General features: G+C 37.5%; 1 protein-coding gene across 2 annotated transcripts; it reads right to left on the bottom strand.

Annotated features, from left to right (window-relative positions):
* Nucleotides 1–966: 966 nt before the first annotated feature.
* On the bottom strand, nt 967–15,910 carry LOC131520589 (uncharacterized). Of its 2 annotated transcripts, none has more exons than XM_058744940.1 (18): nt 15,792–15,910; nt 15,128–15,237; nt 14,912–15,016; nt 14,301–14,393; nt 12,918–12,987; nt 11,772–11,848; nt 11,477–11,605; nt 11,311–11,403; nt 10,938–11,033; nt 10,542–10,586; nt 10,379–10,433; nt 9,259–9,383; nt 8,927–9,013; nt 8,733–8,840; nt 8,135–8,236; nt 7,907–8,050; nt 7,277–7,321; nt 967–2,197 (listed from the first exon to the last, which is right to left on the bottom strand). In XM_058744940.1, exons 1-18 carry the CDS (start codon nt 15,811–15,813, stop codon nt 1,898–1,900), a joined length of 1,806 nt encoding a protein of 601 aa, XP_058600923.1. In that variant the 5' UTR covers nt 15,814–15,910; the 3' UTR covers nt 967–1,897. The 2 variants fall into 2 exon arrangements, with proteins under 2 accessions (XP_058600923.1, XP_058600922.1); XM_058744939.1 differs by having other exon boundaries at nt 8,927–9,016; nt 15,792–15,909.
* Between the last annotated feature and the right edge of the window lie 1,410 nt (nt 15,911–17,320).

Genomic DNA, 17,320 nt, shown 5'->3' on the forward strand with positions numbered 1-17,320 from the left:
TTGTCTTCTCAAGATGTTAACTGATGGACTGGAGTGGTGTGGATTATATTGTGATGTTAAATATATATTGCTATATACTGTATAATATATATATATATATATTGTGTGTTGTTTTTATCAGCTGCTGGACTCTCATTCTGACGGCGCCCATTCACTGCAGAGGATCCATTGGTGAGTTTTTAAATTAATAAATGATCTTTAGCTGTTTCAGTGCCATGTACTCATGTGTGATTAATGTGATAAATGAATGCACTGTAAGTCTTTGGCTAAAAGTGTCTGCCAAATGCTTAAATGTCAAATAAGACAACTGGAACCTACTGAAATAAGCAAGCACACATCCCCCTAATTTTATTCAGTGACATCTTGTGTTTCCACCCTATGTAAAATCCTCCAGAAAGATTAGATCTCCTTGACAGGAACTAAATGAACTTCTCTAAAAACAGCCCCAGCCCGAGGCACTTCAGGAAAGTATATAGGTGTGGTTTCTATTCATGCCTTTTGCTCCACAAATGCTCTGGTTCTGATTATTCCAGCACATAACGACAGAAAACGCTCATGTGAATCATTTTCTCACAAACTGCATGTGGTTTGTTTACAGGCTTTTTAATAGTATCATTCACAATCCCTGAATCAAGCAGGATACAGCTATTGGGTTAAAATATAATGTGCTGCATCTAAAAATCTCATGAAACATAAATGATAATTGCAGTGATTATCCAATAAACAACAATGTGGGTTAAATGCTGCATTCTATTCCCTCTATCACAGACAAAAACAAACACACACTGATCATAAGCATTCACGTCTTGAAGTCAATCTTCGTAGCACCATAACAGAAAAAGTACTGTGGCCGTACTATGGTACAGTGATTGTATCAGATGGTTAAATATATATTCCAGGGTTCCCCAAATGATAAATAAAACGTTTCATAACAATTTTTGTAAATAATTTAGATCACAGTGGAGATTGTTTTTTTTTTTTGTTTTGTTTTTTTCTTAAACATTTTAGTTGGACGTTCATATAATGCTTTTTAAATGTAACTATTTGTTTCGGAATGTTCAGAGAACATTCAAAAGTAGCATCTCCATAATGTTTGGAAAATGATACAATGTTCACTTAATGTTTGAAAGAAAAAAAACCTTTAAAAAAAAACCTTTAAAGAACTAGACATTTTGAACATTCAGAGAACAGTCAGAATCAAAAACAACGCTTTTGTAACTTAATGGGAACGCTAGAAAAATCCTCTTAGAACATATTTTTGTTAGCTGGGTATAGCCTATGTTTAGCATTTTACCTCTGCTGACTGTACCCTGGACCACAAAACCAGTCATAAGGGTCCATTTGAAATTGACAATATTTATATATAGGACAATATTTGGTTGAGATACTGTACAAATCTGGAATCTGAGGGTGCAAAAAAAATCGAAATATTGAGAAAATCGCCTTTAAAGTTGTCCAATTGAAGTTCTTAGCAATGCATATTACTAGTCAAAAATTAAGTTTTGATATATTTACGGTAGGAAATTTACGGAATATATCTTCATGGAACATGATCTTTACTTAATATCCTTAATGATTTTTGGCATAAAAGAAAAATTTATAATTTTGACCCATACAATGTATTGTTGGCTATTGCTACAAATATACCTGTGCTGCTTATGACTGCTTTTGTGCTCCAGGGTCACATTTGTGATATAAGAATCATGTAGGAATCATAAACTTTTGTTAATTGCAGAGCTTATTTTCTGCAATGATCCAAAAGCCAATGGAAAAATCCTAATGGGTTTTTGTCCAAGGAAACCAGGTTGATACGAACATACAAACATACGTCATCACTGCAGCACTCTAAACCCCCCAAACACATGGTACTGCCATGGTACTTTTGTGTAAGTGTTTCTCATGATGTGAAGTGTGAGGTGTATCTGCTGGTCGTGACTCTGTCTGTCTCCAGCGTGTTTCTTTGAGGATGTCCCATCAGGCTCTCTATGGCAGTCAGAGGCCTGCGGGAGGCGCTGCTGCTCTCCCCTCGGCTCAGGGTTTCAGAAGGCAGGCTAGAGTAAACTTGAGATGAAGAAATCTGAGAGCCACAAGTTCCACAGCTGAAATCTTTTGTGCCGAATGACCCCAAACCCCCTGACTCTCCTTCAGTCTTCAGTGAGGAGTTTTCTCCATCCTTATCATCTGATTTGGCTTTCTTCTGTAGAGAAATAACAATTGAGGTTCAGTTTAACTACTGTGAGAGAACATCTTGGTTACGTAGGTAACCCTCGCTCCCTGTAGGAGGGAACGAAGACGTTACGTCATAGTGACTGACGTAAATGGGATCTCGCCAGAGAGCCCGATCACCTTTGAGTGTTAACAAAACAAGCCAATGACAGTTGGCGTGCGTGCTTTGCCACGCGCACCCCGCCCTGTAGTGCGGGTATAAAAGGTGCAGGTGCAGACGCACATCAGTTTTTCGCTGAGGAGCTGAGACGGTGTGCCTCGGCCGTACAGCGGTGGTACAGCAATTGTGGCAACGGGACGTAACGTCTCCGTTCCCTCCTTCAGGGAATGAGGGTTACCTTCGTAACAGAGACGTTCCCTTTCAGTCAGTCACGTCCGACGTTACGTCATAGTGACTGTCGTAAATGGGATCCCTATGAAAACACCACTATTGCTGACCCCCTCCAGTGCCTTGCAGAAGCCGGCAAGTCCCCCCACGCCAGTTGGGACGGAAGATAGGACAGGGCTTAGGGAGAGATGACAGCCACTGCTATTCCATACAGTGGATATTGGATAATCTAATAAATAATAATAAATAATTAAATAATAATTTAAATAATAATCTAATCTAAACCCCTGTTTTGTTTAGTTAAATGTACGATACTTGTATTGCCTTGGTCGTTGACCGAGTGTCCGGATGCAGTCTCGGATGAAAGTTCTGATGGTTTGAAGGTTTGGTGGTGTTGGAGTTCTTCAAGTTCTTCCGGGTTTGAAGGGTGATGAACTCCAAAAGATGTTATTCTGGCTAGGTGGTAATTGGGAGTTTCTTCCAAGGTAGAAAGTGAAAAAGAGCTAAGAAAGAGATCTGCTGAGATCCAAGGATCCTTGGTTGAATGGAAAGTCAAGGCCGCAAGGCCTGGCGCAAAAACTTAAGGGACGCTGAGGAGCTCACATCCTTCTCATCCTCTTAGGATCTAACAGAACCACAGACTGCCATATGTTGGAGCCCACCGGGCACGCCCACACCAGCTCAGGCTCTCCACACGGGCAGCAATCAGGAGATTTAACAGAAGAGCTTTTGCAGAAGAGAGAGGCGGAACTGTGCGTGAGCCCTTTAAGGTTTGAGAAGAGTCACGCCTTTCAGGATGGGTTTAACCAATTTTCAAGTGGGAGTTTGGAAATGCTGGGGGGTTTATGAACCTTTGTCTGAGAGCACGGTAATTTACATTGTAACTGGATTGGATGTCGATATACAAACTAGTAAAGATTCTTAGAACACTAATATGTTGCATAGGTATCAACATATTATATACACTCTCAATTAGATCATCTGAAGACAAAATGATAGTGACCAAACATGGTATAAGTGAGGTGATATTAACTAGTGATCTATCATAAGCAATGCAAGGACATATACAAGAACAGTAATAATATACACAATGACCTGAAGGATATGCGTGTTCATTTAAAGAAAGGTTTTTCTATGAATTAATTACAGAAGAGTCCATTTTATGGGCATCATGTGTCTTTCCTAAGGGAAAATGAAGTGAGTGTTGCTCTGCCCGCATTCCTTTGAGCAATAAAACTAGTGTTATCAGATTGGTTGCCATGGAACCGGGGGCCTGGAGTCATTCACAGACATACTGGCACCCAGTATGTGTATTGGGTGAGGGGTCTGTGACTATTTGTTAAATCTAATGAAAAATTTTGTGTCTGATTGGTCCAAATGCTACATAGGGGAATGCTATGGAAGCCACATCCTGCGTAAAGATACCATGTGGAGATACACATATGGACTGGCCAAGGGAAGTACTACATATGGAAGTCTCTGAGGTAGACTCAGTCAGCCTGGGGTAAGATCAATACACAGCAGAGACGGCAGAAAGTCTCTGCCAGGGAAAGACACGGGCTCACCGTGAATAACAGAGCAGAATAAAAATGGAGCAAAGTGTGGATGCGCTGTCCTTGAAGAACGTTCAACTCTGTTTTGTTTATATTTTGCTTAGCCTATAATTTAAATGACAGATGTCAAATTAATTAATTAATTTATTTTTCTTTTTATTTATTTATTTCCTTTTCCTAGGCTACTGTGTTTACAGCAAGATGTTAAACGAATTTAGTATTTTGACAAGACGAATAAAATTATAATAGGCCATTTTTGTACAACCTAAAATTTTTTTCCCTCTGCGACACTTCCTATTGTGTTGTAAAGGTTAAACGAATTCTATTCTGACAAGACGAATAAAAACAAGGAATAGGCCTACAGTTTTTGTACATTTTTATTTTCTCTGTGACACTTTTTTTCCTACTGTGTTGGCAGCAAAATGTTAAACGAATTTTGTGTCTTAAGAGTTTAACATTTTGCTGTCAATAAAAGACTCTTGACAAGACGAATAAAATAACAAATACAATTTTGTGCAGACTACACTTTTATTTGTTAGCCTATCTCTTTCTTTCAGTAGAGGAAATTTAAATGTGTGCTTCTGGAAACGAGATCTAGTGGGAATGGTCGGGTCAGGAAGAAAATTATTCAAAGCGGACAGTGGGTGAACAAAGAGTGAATATATCGCGGGAGCGGGATATAACCTTGCGGGAGTGGGACTTAAAAAACAGTCCCGCGCAGACCTCTAATCTGAGGCAAGTACACGGGAGGACACGGGCTCTACACGGATATTATAGAATCTTGCAAACGTGTTAGGTGTCGCCCAGCCAGCAGCACTACAAATTTCTGCTATTAAGGCGTCCCGTGCCAATGCCCAAGAAGACGCCACACCTCTCGTAGAGTGTGCTCTTACACCAAGGGGGCACGGTAAGCGCTGGGCCTGGTATGCCAAGACTATAGCCTCCACTATCCAGTGGGCAAGTCTCTGTTTGGAGACAGCCTTTCCTTCTGTTGTCCTCCGAAGCAGACAAAGAGCTGGTCTGAGGTCCTGAAGCTCTGCGTGTGGTCCACGTAAATGTGCAAGGAGTGGATGGGACAGAGCAGAAAAGTGGCTGGGTCTGCCTCCTCCTGGGCAGCGCTTGCAAGTTCACCACCTGATCCCTGAAAGGCGTGGTGGGAACTTTGGGCACATATCCAGGCCGGGGTCTCAGGACAATGTGAGAGTCAGCCGGTCCGAATTCTAGGCATGAATCGTTGAGGCCAATGCAGCGAGGAGCACTGTCTTTAATGACAGAAACTTAAGCTCTACTGACTGCAGAGGCTCGAAGGGCTCCTCCTTCAAGGCTGACAGGACTGAGGGGAGATCCCAAGAGGGTACCAGATGAGGGCACGGAGGATTTAACCTCCTCGCCCCTCTGAGGAACCTGATGACCAAGTCGTGCTTCCCCACAGACTTGCCGTCTACTGCATCGTGATGTGCGGCAATAGCGGCAACATACACTTTGAGGGTGGAGGGAGACAGCCTTCACTCCAACTCATCTTGCAGGAAAGAGAGCACGACCCTGATCGGGCATCTACGGGGTCTTCCCGGTGGGAAGAACACCAATCGATGAACAGGTTCCACTTCAGCCGGTAAGCGTGTCTTGTAGACGGGGCTCTAGCTGAAGTGATGGTGTTCACTACCGCTGGAAGTAGCCCACTGAGAACCTCCGTGTCCCATCCAGGGACCATATGTGGAGATTCCACAGGTCTGGACGCGGGTGCCAGAGGGTGCCCCCTCTCTCGCTGTCGCGAGGAGCATCAGTTCTGGGAACCAAGTCTGATTGGGCCAATACGGCGCCACTAGGAGGACTTGCTCCTCGTCCTCCCTGAGCTTGCACAGTGTTTGTGCGAGAAGGCTCACTGGGGGAAAAGCATATTTGCATAGGCCACCGAGGTCAGCTGTGTGCCAGCGCATCCGTGCCGAGGGTAGGAGCGTAGATCGCCTTGGTTGTTGATGTACGCAACGGTCGCAGGGTTGTCTGTACGGACCAGCACGTGCTTGTCGTGTAGCGGCGATTTGAAGTGGCGCAAAGCAAGCCACACTGCTAGCAACTCGAGGCAGTTGATATGCCACTGCAGTCGGAGCCTGGTATGAGCCAGTCGTCGAGGTAGTTGAGAATGCAAACGCCTCTTTCCCTTAATGGACTTACAGGAGGGCCATGGCGTGAAGGGCGGAAGCGGCCTGTCAAGCAGCACTGTAAGCCTTGGCCGTTAGAGTGGCCGAGAACTTACAGGCCCTGGACGGAAGGCGTGGATTACCCCTCCAGGCGGCGGTGCTTTGCGGGCAGAGCTGCATAGCAATAGTGCTCTAGGGGAGGATCTCCACATATCCTTGGGCCGCCCCACCGTCGAGGCCTGTTTCGGGCAGAAAAAGGTGCGCTCCAAGACCTAGTCACCTCCTCATGCACCTCATGGGAAGAATGGAACTGGAGGCGGCTGCCGGCGATCGGCCTGCACCCCCAGGAACCAATCTTCCAGCCTCAAGCGTTCGGGAGAAGGAGGAGGCCTTCAGTGCAGCCCAACGCTCTCACCCGCCCGGGAAAGCATAGCAGTCAGCTCTGGATCTGACTCGGGCAACACCACTCTTCCTGACGGAGGCAGCGCAGCCGAATCATCTTCAGAGCCTAGATCGCCCTCCAATATGCTCAGAACGAGATGCTGGGCCCCGCCCTGTCTGAGGATCCAGCAAGCTCGTCCGGAAACACCAGAGGGTGCGAAGTGCAGGAGGATTGAGAGGCCCGCGGAGACGCACTCGACAACACACTCGCTGTCTGTAGACACTCTCTTCAGTGATTGCACAAGCAGGAAGGCTCGGCTCCGAAGCGAAAAGCTGATGTGCGTCTGTACACGCTCTCCTTTTATACCCGCGCTGCGGGGCGGGGTGCGCGTGGCAAAGCACGCACGCCAAATGTCATTGGCTTGTTTTGTTAACACTTGAAGGTGATTGGGCTCTCTGGCGAGATCCCATTTACGTCAGTCACTATGACGTAACGTCGAACGTGACTGACTGAAAGGGAACTACACAACCATGTTACACGGCAAGACATGGTAGACGTCAGCAAGGATAAGTGAATTTCCTCTATATCTTACAGAAAATAAAAGCTGTCATAATGCTTGAGAAATAACATTGCTTGGATTAGTTCATACATGCTTGTCGTCATCGTTTTCTGATCCTGAAGACTTTCCTGAGTCCTGGGATTAAAACAAAAGCAACAAGACACAATCATCAGACAAAAGACAAAAATATAAATCAAACTACAACAAATGTATGACATGCATGACATTCACATTGTTGTCTGACCAAAATGCAGCATATATATATTAAATATATTATAAATCATACATGCATACATACATACAAAACCATAAAAATAATTTTGTTGCTTGAAATTAAATCTACAATGAAATAAAGTAAAATAAAATATTCCAAACAAAATACACCAAATTATACAGACATAAAAAAAACTAATAAACTAAAAATGAATAAACTAATAAAAATGACAAAAAAAAACAACGAAATTACAAAAAAAAAAAAAAAAAAAAAAAAAAATCGCACTAAATTTAAAATGAAAATACAAAAATAAAAACTAATTCAACATTAATAAAAACTATAAAAGCATCTTAATGATACTAAAACAACACTGGTAAAATCGCTTATTTTTGAATTATTGACTTTATAAAGCGAGTTGCAACATTATCTTTGCATCTTATTCACTAACCACCAGTAATGCAGGTTTAAACAAGTCTTAAATGGAAGGAACTGACATCGAACATCACCTTTTTACTCTTCTTGTCTTTCTTTTTCTTGTCCTTCTTGTCTTTTTCACTTTTCTTCTTCTGCTTCTTCTTCTTCTTCTCATCGTCGCCGTCTGAGGAGGAGGATGAGGAGCTGCTGTCGGATGATGAAGAGGAGCTGGACTCCTGAGGATGGAGGTCAAAAACGTTCAGGGTTCATGTATTTCTCATGTACTCTGTGTGAATATTTAATAAAGAGAGAGATTTTACCTTTTTCTTATGCTTCTTCTTCTTCTTTTTCTTTTTCTTTTTCTTCTCATCATCACTGTCAGAAGATGAGGAGCTACTTGATGATGAAGATGAAGAAGAATCCTTTAAGAAACGAGAGCAGAGCAGTTATTCAGTCAGTGTTTTTAACATGCATCTGTAAATCTAAATAAACCCATATGGAAATATATATGACATCTATAAGGCGATATATAATTTTTACATACATACGTTCTCTGGGTAGATGAAGATATAAGTTTATAACATACATAAAAAGCCTCACAGTAAAATGTGTATATTTGCATATATTAATAATATCTGTTCTATATGATGACGATATTTTACATGTAACAACCATATATGTCAACAATATGTATTTTATTTATATGCAAATTTATATATTTGTATGGCCTATATATATATATATATATATATGCGAGTACGTGCGTGCGTGTGTGCATGTGTGTGTGTGTGTGTGTGTGTGAATTTCCACTTTCTGATAGGTTTCATATACATTTCTACCTCACATGACATAACACTTCATATATGGAAATGTAATATATGTACATATATTACATTTAAGTATGGAAATCAATCTGACCTTTACTTTCTTCTTCTTCTTTTTTTTCTTCTTCTTCTTCTTCTTCTTCTTTTTGTCATCATCACTGTCAGATGATGATGAAGAGCTGCTCGATGAGGAAGATGAATCCTTAAGAAACAAGAAAAGGCTTGTACTTCAGAGTACTGCTAAGAAATGGTGGGAAATATGTTCAAGGTCAGGTAGATAATCATTACTTTCTTCACTTTCTTCTTCTTTTTCTTTTTCTTCTTCTTCTTCTTCTTGTCATCCTCACTGTCTGATGAAGAGGACGAACTGCATTCCTTCTGAGAGACAGAGATGTCAAACGAAAAGAGTTTAGTGCATAAAAATCATGTTTAGCAAAGTTCTGATTAATAAAGCTCATATTTAATAAGCGAGAGGTGAGATCTGTCACCTGCACACAGAGTAAAATCACTTTTTTTCACGGCAGCAGTCAGTGTGTGACTGGGAAAGCATGTTTTTACACATAATTGGATGATTAATAAAGTGAGTTTTTCCATCGTGTGTCTGAGTTAATGACACAAACCTTCTTCTTTTTCTTTACTTTCTTCTTTTTGTCTTTCTGTTTGTCGTCTGCTCCCTCGCCCTCGTCATCAGACACGTGACCATCGTCCCTGACAGCAGTCAAATCCGCAGACTCCGCAGGAAGTGCTGCACAGGACAGGAAGTCACTTACATGAGTCATGTGACCACCATTAGACATCAATTCAGCCTGTTCTGAGTAAAGCAGGCTCCTCACACGCAGTGCTATTTTAAAAATATTAATTTGTTTTTATTTATATACTTTTCATTTTTATTTTCCTTAATGTTTTATTAATTTTGTTGTGTTTTTTTATAAGTACTTTTTCAGATTTATTTCTAAATCATTTTAATTTTTTTATTTATGTTTAGTTTTAGTTATATGTGTATATAGTTTTCATTAGTTTTTATTTCAGTTTTAGTTTTGGTTATTTAGTACATCAAGTTAAACTAAATGAAAATGAGAAATGTTTTTCTTGGCAACTAGCTGAAATAAAACAAGTTTAAATAAAATAAGTTCTATTTTATTTCATTTTATTTCACCTAATGTCTGTTTTATTTTAAGTATATTTTAAATTATTTTATTTAAAGTAAATTTATGGTTTTAGGTTTAACCCTGCATAAACATTTAAATCAACACCAATAATATCATAATAATATATATAATATAAAAAAAAAAAAAAAATATATATATATATATATATATATATATATATATATATATATATATATATACTGTATAAACACACACACACACTTTTTAACTTTTGGTTTTAACTACAATAACCATGATTAAATGTTTAGGTTAACACATTTCCATGATTTCCATAATATTTATTATATTACTAAACTAAACTAAACTAAACTAAACTAAACTAAACTAAACTAAACTAAACTAAACTAAAATATTATTATTATATTACTAAAGAACTTTCCATGAGACTTTTAGGATATTATAAATTTTTTTGACTTTTCCAAACCATAAAAACACAATTTTCAAAACTTAATGACTGTGTCAGTCCTGGTAAAAGTTGTAAATTTTGCTTTCTCCACCCAGATTCAGGGTTAAACCATCTAAACAGGGTTAAACTAAGCTCAAATAAACAAATAGAAACTCAAGCGCTCACCAGATGAAGATGTGTCTTCTGTGAGCTTTCCGTCCTCCTGTTTGAGCTCAAGCTCCTGACAGACAGAAGACGAGCAGCATGAGTTCCTCTGACACTCGCTCACACAATGAGATCAAACCCACAGCGAATGGAGACTTCAGCTGATGTCTGTCCTGTTTCTTACCTTCTTGTCTTTCTCTGCGTCCGATGCAGACTCGCCTCCTGAATCCTGTAAGTCATAATGAGCTCAGTTACTGAATTTGATTTGAACACTTTGACCTCAAACTAGTCTCCAGTCATTGAGTTGTTAGTGTCGGACAATATCAGACTTTACCTCATGACTATAATGACTGCGGTGACTCATGTTTTGATAATTTCTTCCTTCTTTTTTTTGTAATAGTGTGTTTTGACACACTGACGATTAACTTCTCTTAAACATTAACATGAAATCTAAACAATCAGTTTATTTTGGAGTTATTGTCTCAAGTTGACTGTAATGAATTTTGTCTGCATTTCATAAAAAAAAAAAAAAAAAACATGAAATCTGATGATTTCTAGAACTTTTCAAGCTTTTTTGTACCTTCTTTCCCTTTTTCTTTTTCTTCTTCTTCTTCTTGTCTTTCTTCTTTTTCTTCTCATCATCACTGGAGCTGTCAGAGGAAGAACTGCTCGATTCCTGAAAGAGAGAAGATGTGTTTAACTCTCATCAAATAATATAGAAACTTGTTAAAAAAAAAAAGTATTTGTGAATTTTTTAAAACTTGCTGAGATAAAAAGTCATAATTACCTTTTTTTTTTTTTTTATTACATGGAAGTAAAAAATTATTATGGGATGTAAACTTAAAATTAATAAAATAAATAAATAGTCAGAATTATCTTTTTTAAAAATGTTTTATTCTGTGAGAATAAAAACGAACTTCCATAAAACTAACAAATCCAACACACTGCTGTACCTTCTTTTTCTTCTTCTTCTTGGCCTTCTTTTTCTTTTTCTTCTTCTTCTTGTGATCATCCTCACTGTCAGAGGAGGAAGATGAGCTGGAATCCTAAGAAATACAGAAGATGCAGAGATTTCAGACTTTTACACTTAAAACACTTTTACACCTCGGCTCTTCATACCTTCTTCTTCTTCATCTTCTTTTTCTTTTTCTTCTTTTTCTTATCCTTCTTCTGCTTTTTATTTTTATTTTTCTTCTTTTTCTTTTTCTTTTTTTCATTCTCGCTGTCTGAAGTGATTGCAGATGCATCCTGGGAAAAATTAAGCAAAATTAATCAATCAAAATATATGAACTAAAAAGCAAGCAAACAAAAACTGAGGCAATCAACAAAATGTGAGACATTATCCTGAAAATGAAAAAAGTAAGGTCATTTAAATAATACAACAGAGACAGTCTTAATGAACAGGAGAAATTACTTTGTCTTTCTTCTTTTTCTTCTCCTTGTCTCCTTTAGTTTCTCCTGCAGGAGTTAATTCAGCATTTCCCTCCAGACCTGAAAATAGAAATGTAAAAAAGTCTAAAATTAACAAGACCGCTGGGAAAAAGACAAAATGATCAGCAGAACAAGCAGTTCTTCCACACAACAAAAGAATACAATAACTGAAATAAAACAAAACACAATACCAAAAAAAACAAACAAACCCCCAAAAAAATCTCTCTATCACAATAAAATAAAATAAATAAAAATAAAGTCATATCCCTATCTGATAAAATAAAATACCACACTAAGGCTGTGTTCAGAATAGCAATAAAAATTATACAGTTTGATTTAATAGTAAAAATATAAAAATAAATAAAATAAATAATTTTCAAATTAAACAACATATAAATAAATTAATTAATAAAAACTTGCAAATTCTAAGAATGTTTTGCTACAAAAACGTTTTTAAATAGATTTTAAAATAAAACAAACAAACAAACAAATAAATACATGAACAAATGTCCAAAAAAGTATATATGTATGCAAGTAATGTATATGTATATTTACACATACACACACGTATATATATATATATATATATATATACACATACAGTATATATTTAGAAAATATTTACATGTATTTACATGTCTATATTTACATTCATATAATTTATATTATAAATGACTATATTTAATATATAAACATAACATATTTTCCTGAAATATATACATGCATGTGTGTGTATTTATATAATATACACAGCACACATACATATATTTTGTAAACAAAAACTTTTATTTTGGATGCGATTAATCATTTGACAGCACTAATATATAAATTATATAGAGAAATATATATATAAATTGTTGAATGCCTTGCTTTTATTTTATTTTATATAAAATATATGTGCACTGTGCAGTAAGCACAGCCAAACTCTGTACGCAAAGAGCTCATTTCCCCATGCATCACATATTTCAGGCTTTTAGTTATCTGTCCAAATTAAGTGAATGTTTGTCTGTTTTAGGCCTAAAACTCACAGGTGTTTCATAGAGTAAAATTACCACCGGAGTGACACATACACACACACACACACACACACACACACACAATGAAACACCTGTCCTCTGATCCGTCTTACCTGTTTCTGCGAGAATCCCCGGCTCTGCAGTCTCGCTGATTTTCATTTTCTTCTTCTTTTTTTTTTCATCCTGTTGAGGAGAATGTGTGAGTGAGTAAATTTGGGAGCGTGACCCAGATAAGTCATGAAGAAGATGTAAATGTAGTTGTTTTGTGGTAAACACACATATTTCATAATTAGGACAGCAGCCATGAGACACACTCTACAAATCCTGTTTTACACAAGTGAGCCGTGACTCAGACAACTTTCCTTCCTCAGCTGGAAAACAGCGGTAAATAAACACAGCCTTTATTTAAAGTTCAGCTGAAAGTCAAAACTCTGTCTTAATTTGCATGCTATTCCAAACCCGCTTGACTTTCTTTCTTTGGTTGAATGCAAAAACAAGATGTTCTGTAGAATGAGCTGTTCTTGCACTCAACATGAGTATACAATGACTAGTAGCTGTACAGCTCAAAACAAAACAAATAAAATAAAACAGAAAATAATATAAAATATAAATATATATAATATAAAAAATAAAACACTATACACTAAAATGAAATAAATCTTTATAAATAAAATAAAATAATTTACCATCCACTAAATTGCAATAAATCCTTTTACCTATTCACTAAAATAAAATATTTATCCCATATTCAATAAAATAATAAATAAATAAATGAATAAAATAATACATCCTATCCAATAAACTAAAATAAAATCGATATCCACTAAACTAACATACAATAAATCCCCATCACTATCCAATAAAATAAAACAAAATTCCCTTGCAAATAAAATAAAATAAAATAAATCCCTATCCACTTTTACTGTATGGAAAAGACCACCAGAATCATTCTGCTAAACAAATCCATCTGTTTTAAACTGAAGACCAAATGTCATGAATTTGAAACAACATAAACATAACATTTTTGGAGGTGAACTATTTACCAATCATCAAAAGAATGCAAATCAGTCTAGAATCTGGTTAAACACTCTGTTCCTGTTTTTGCTTTAATGTTACCTTCAAAAAACAATCAAGGCAAAGCTGAAGTTCCCCATATAACCACAGGTGATGTAGTGTGTGTGTGTGTGTTTATGAATGTTAAAAGCATATTTGGTGAACTCTGTCGCTCTGATTGGCAGTGTTGTAGAGCACAGGTGCATTCTAGGTTATGTTTAACATCAGAGAGTACAAATCTCTACACTAAAACACAGCAGATTGTGACACTTTCAGCTTCTCAGTACGTGTGAGAAATACAGATTGCCCAAGCACTTTAAGCCCTAGATTTCCACTTACTATAGTAAATCACAGGACAGCAAAACCATACTGTAACGTGCACTAGTTGCCACATTTCAAAGATAATTAAATGTGCAACTAGTTAAACTTATTATTCTGCTCACCTCACTGCTGTCACTGTCCGAGGATGAAGAGGAAGATGATGATGATGATGAAGATGACGAGGATGATGATGATGAGGAAGATGAGCTGGACTTCTGTGTGAGGAAGTGACAGAGTTATTGCACAATCCGGATACAAACCTGCAAGAACTTGTTACTGATAGTTGTCATATTTTTCTGTGGATGTGTATGTTTGTTCTGCCCTCCGGCCCTTTTCCCTAATTGCATAAGAAGGCAATTCTTCTCTTTAAATGTTGAAAAAACTTGTGAGGAATGCATTCTGAAAACTTCAGAAAATGGTCTAATAATCATGCTTTTCTTCTCTGTTTTGTACTCAAATGCTTTTATTATTGTGGGATTAATAAACTCTAGAATGCAATAAAACATTCCTTTGTCTATGTCAAATATCAGTTACATTTATGCATTTAGCAGATGGTTAATTTGGAAGCGATATACAAAACAGGAACAAAAGCAAGTTGTCAATATCTACACCGTTCCTGCTCTGAAATTAATATGCAGTAAAAGGTTAATTCATGTGCTCATTAAGCAGGTGGAATGAGCGGAATGCCACAGGGTTCGCTACTGGGCCCCTTCTTGTTTCGTAATCTAAGTACCTTGCTTCTTTTCTTCTTCAGCTTTTTCTTCTTCTTCTTCTTGTCTTTTTCATCATCCTCACTGTCAGAGGAAGATGCAGAGCTGTCACATGACCAGGGGTCATTCTGGAGAGGAAGAATTGTGCATTAATATACTTTCACAGTGGATGTAAAGGGAAAAGGAAATTTATGTGATTGTGAACCATCTAAGAACAACGTTTTATTAAACTTTCCTACCTTGCCATCCTTCACACCTGGAACTTTTGGATCAATGTCACACACTATCACGGAACAGGCCACACCCCCTTCCTCCAGTTCATTCCTGTGCTCTGAGTCTGCAGATAAAACTAAAAATAAAAATGTTATATTAAAACCTACAAATATCATTCATTACGTATTAATTCTCATTAAACAGCTGCCCTTGAACTTCTAACTTCTATGCCCTTGAATGAACTTCTATCTATATCTATCTATCTATCAATCTATCTATCTATCTATCTATCTATCTATCTATCTATCTATCTATCTATCTATCTATCTATCTATCTATCTATCTATCATTTAGAGGTTCATCTTGCAGATGTAAATTTTCTTCTTTCTTGTTTTAATTCAAATTTTGTAAAAACATCACAATAAAGTTGAAGTGAGAAATGATTTGACAACTAATTTATATAGGCTATATTGATTATGAAAACTCAAGTTCAAACTCTCTCAGTGTAAATTAATGGCATATAACATCAATGTAGATCATTGGTTGAATAGTTGAAAAAGTTCAAACTGCATCAAAAAGTTATAATTAAAAAACGCTGTCTACAAACAAATAAAGAGAAGCATTGCAGATAGTTTGTCATTTTGATCATTTTGTCATTCATTTGATTTGACATATATTTTCATACGGTACCTGAAAGCTGCCTGGACTCCATCAGCTCGTCCACCGAGTCTGTGCACAGCTGACTGCGGACAGGTGCTTTTGTACCAGAGGGGAGGGGCTTAACCGACACTTCCGCTTTTCCTGCTCATGAATATTAACTAAACCCTGAAGTTCGCTTAGCGACTCTAACTTCAAACTGTTGAATAAACATAGTTTTATTAATATTAATAAACCTACGAGCCTGGAGACTGCAAGAAAGCTATAGCACCACGTTAGATCTATTACATATTTATGAAGTTAACTTTTACAGAAACGTGCACACTTGCAAGACCTGCACTTCCTCATTTTCAAGAGCAGTTTGTCATTCGGTTTTAATACACTAAACTAAACCCTTTCAGTGGCACTTAATCTTATTTGGAACAGTGAGGTATGATGTTTCTCACGCCCTTTGTAAACTCTGAGAGGGTGTGTGTTTGTTTTCTCTCTTCTGTTTGACAGTGATTGTAAGCTGTTTTACGTTTAAACGCCTTTATTAGTAAAACTAATTGTGACCCTGGACCACAAAACCAGTCTTAAGTGTCAATTTTTCAAAACTGAGATTTATACACCACCTGAATAAATAAGTTTTCCATTGATATATGGTTTGTTAGGATCAGACAATTTTTGGCTGAGATACAACTATTTGAAAATCTGGAATCTGAGGCTGCAAAAAAATCTAAATACTGAGAAAATCGTCTTTAAAGTTGTCCAAATGAAGTTCTTAGCAATGCATATTACTAATCAAAAATGAAGTTTTGATATATTTACGGTAAGAAATTTACAAAATATCTTCATGGAACATGATCTTTAATTAATATCCTAATGATTTTTGGCATAAAATAAAAATGGATAATTTTGACCCATACAATGTATTTTTGGCTATTGCTACAAATATACCCCAGCGACATAAGACTGGTTTTGTGCTCCAGGGTCACATATGTCTAGTTTTGCGAATATGAATCCTACTACCCATACGAAAATTACCAAGGTTTTATTGTAGTAAAAGTGTAATAACCATGTTTTTATGTTTTTAGGGGTAGTCGTGGCCTAATGGTTAGGGAGTCGGGCTTGTTACCTGAAGGCTGCCAGTTCGATTCTTGCAGGAATTGAAGGTGGGGATTGTGAATGAACAGCACTCTCTCCACCTTCGATACCATGACTAAGGTGCCCTTGAGCAAAGCCCTGAACCCCTAATTGCTCCCCGGGCGCTGGAGCAAGGCTGCCCACTGCTCCGGGTGTGTGTTCACTGTGTGTGTGTGCATTTGTTCACTACTCACTGCTGTGTGTGTGCACTTGGATGGGTTAAATGCAGAGCACCAATTTCGAGTATGGGTCACCATACTTGACAATACGTCACGACTTAACTTAACTTTTTTTTGGCGTAATGATTACCATTTGTATAACCACAGTTGTGCTAAATACCATGGTTAAACAATGGTTAGTGTAGCAAAACCTTCTTTTTATTGTGGTAAAACCAAGGTTAATTTTCGTAAGGGTATAGCCAAGGATTGAGGCATGAA

This window comes from Onychostoma macrolepis, chromosome 15 (genome assembly GCF_012432095.1).
Source record: "Onychostoma macrolepis isolate SWU-2019 chromosome 15, ASM1243209v1, whole genome shotgun sequence".
Classification (NCBI taxonomy): Eukaryota; Metazoa; Chordata; class Actinopteri; order Cypriniformes; family Cyprinidae; genus Onychostoma; species Onychostoma macrolepis.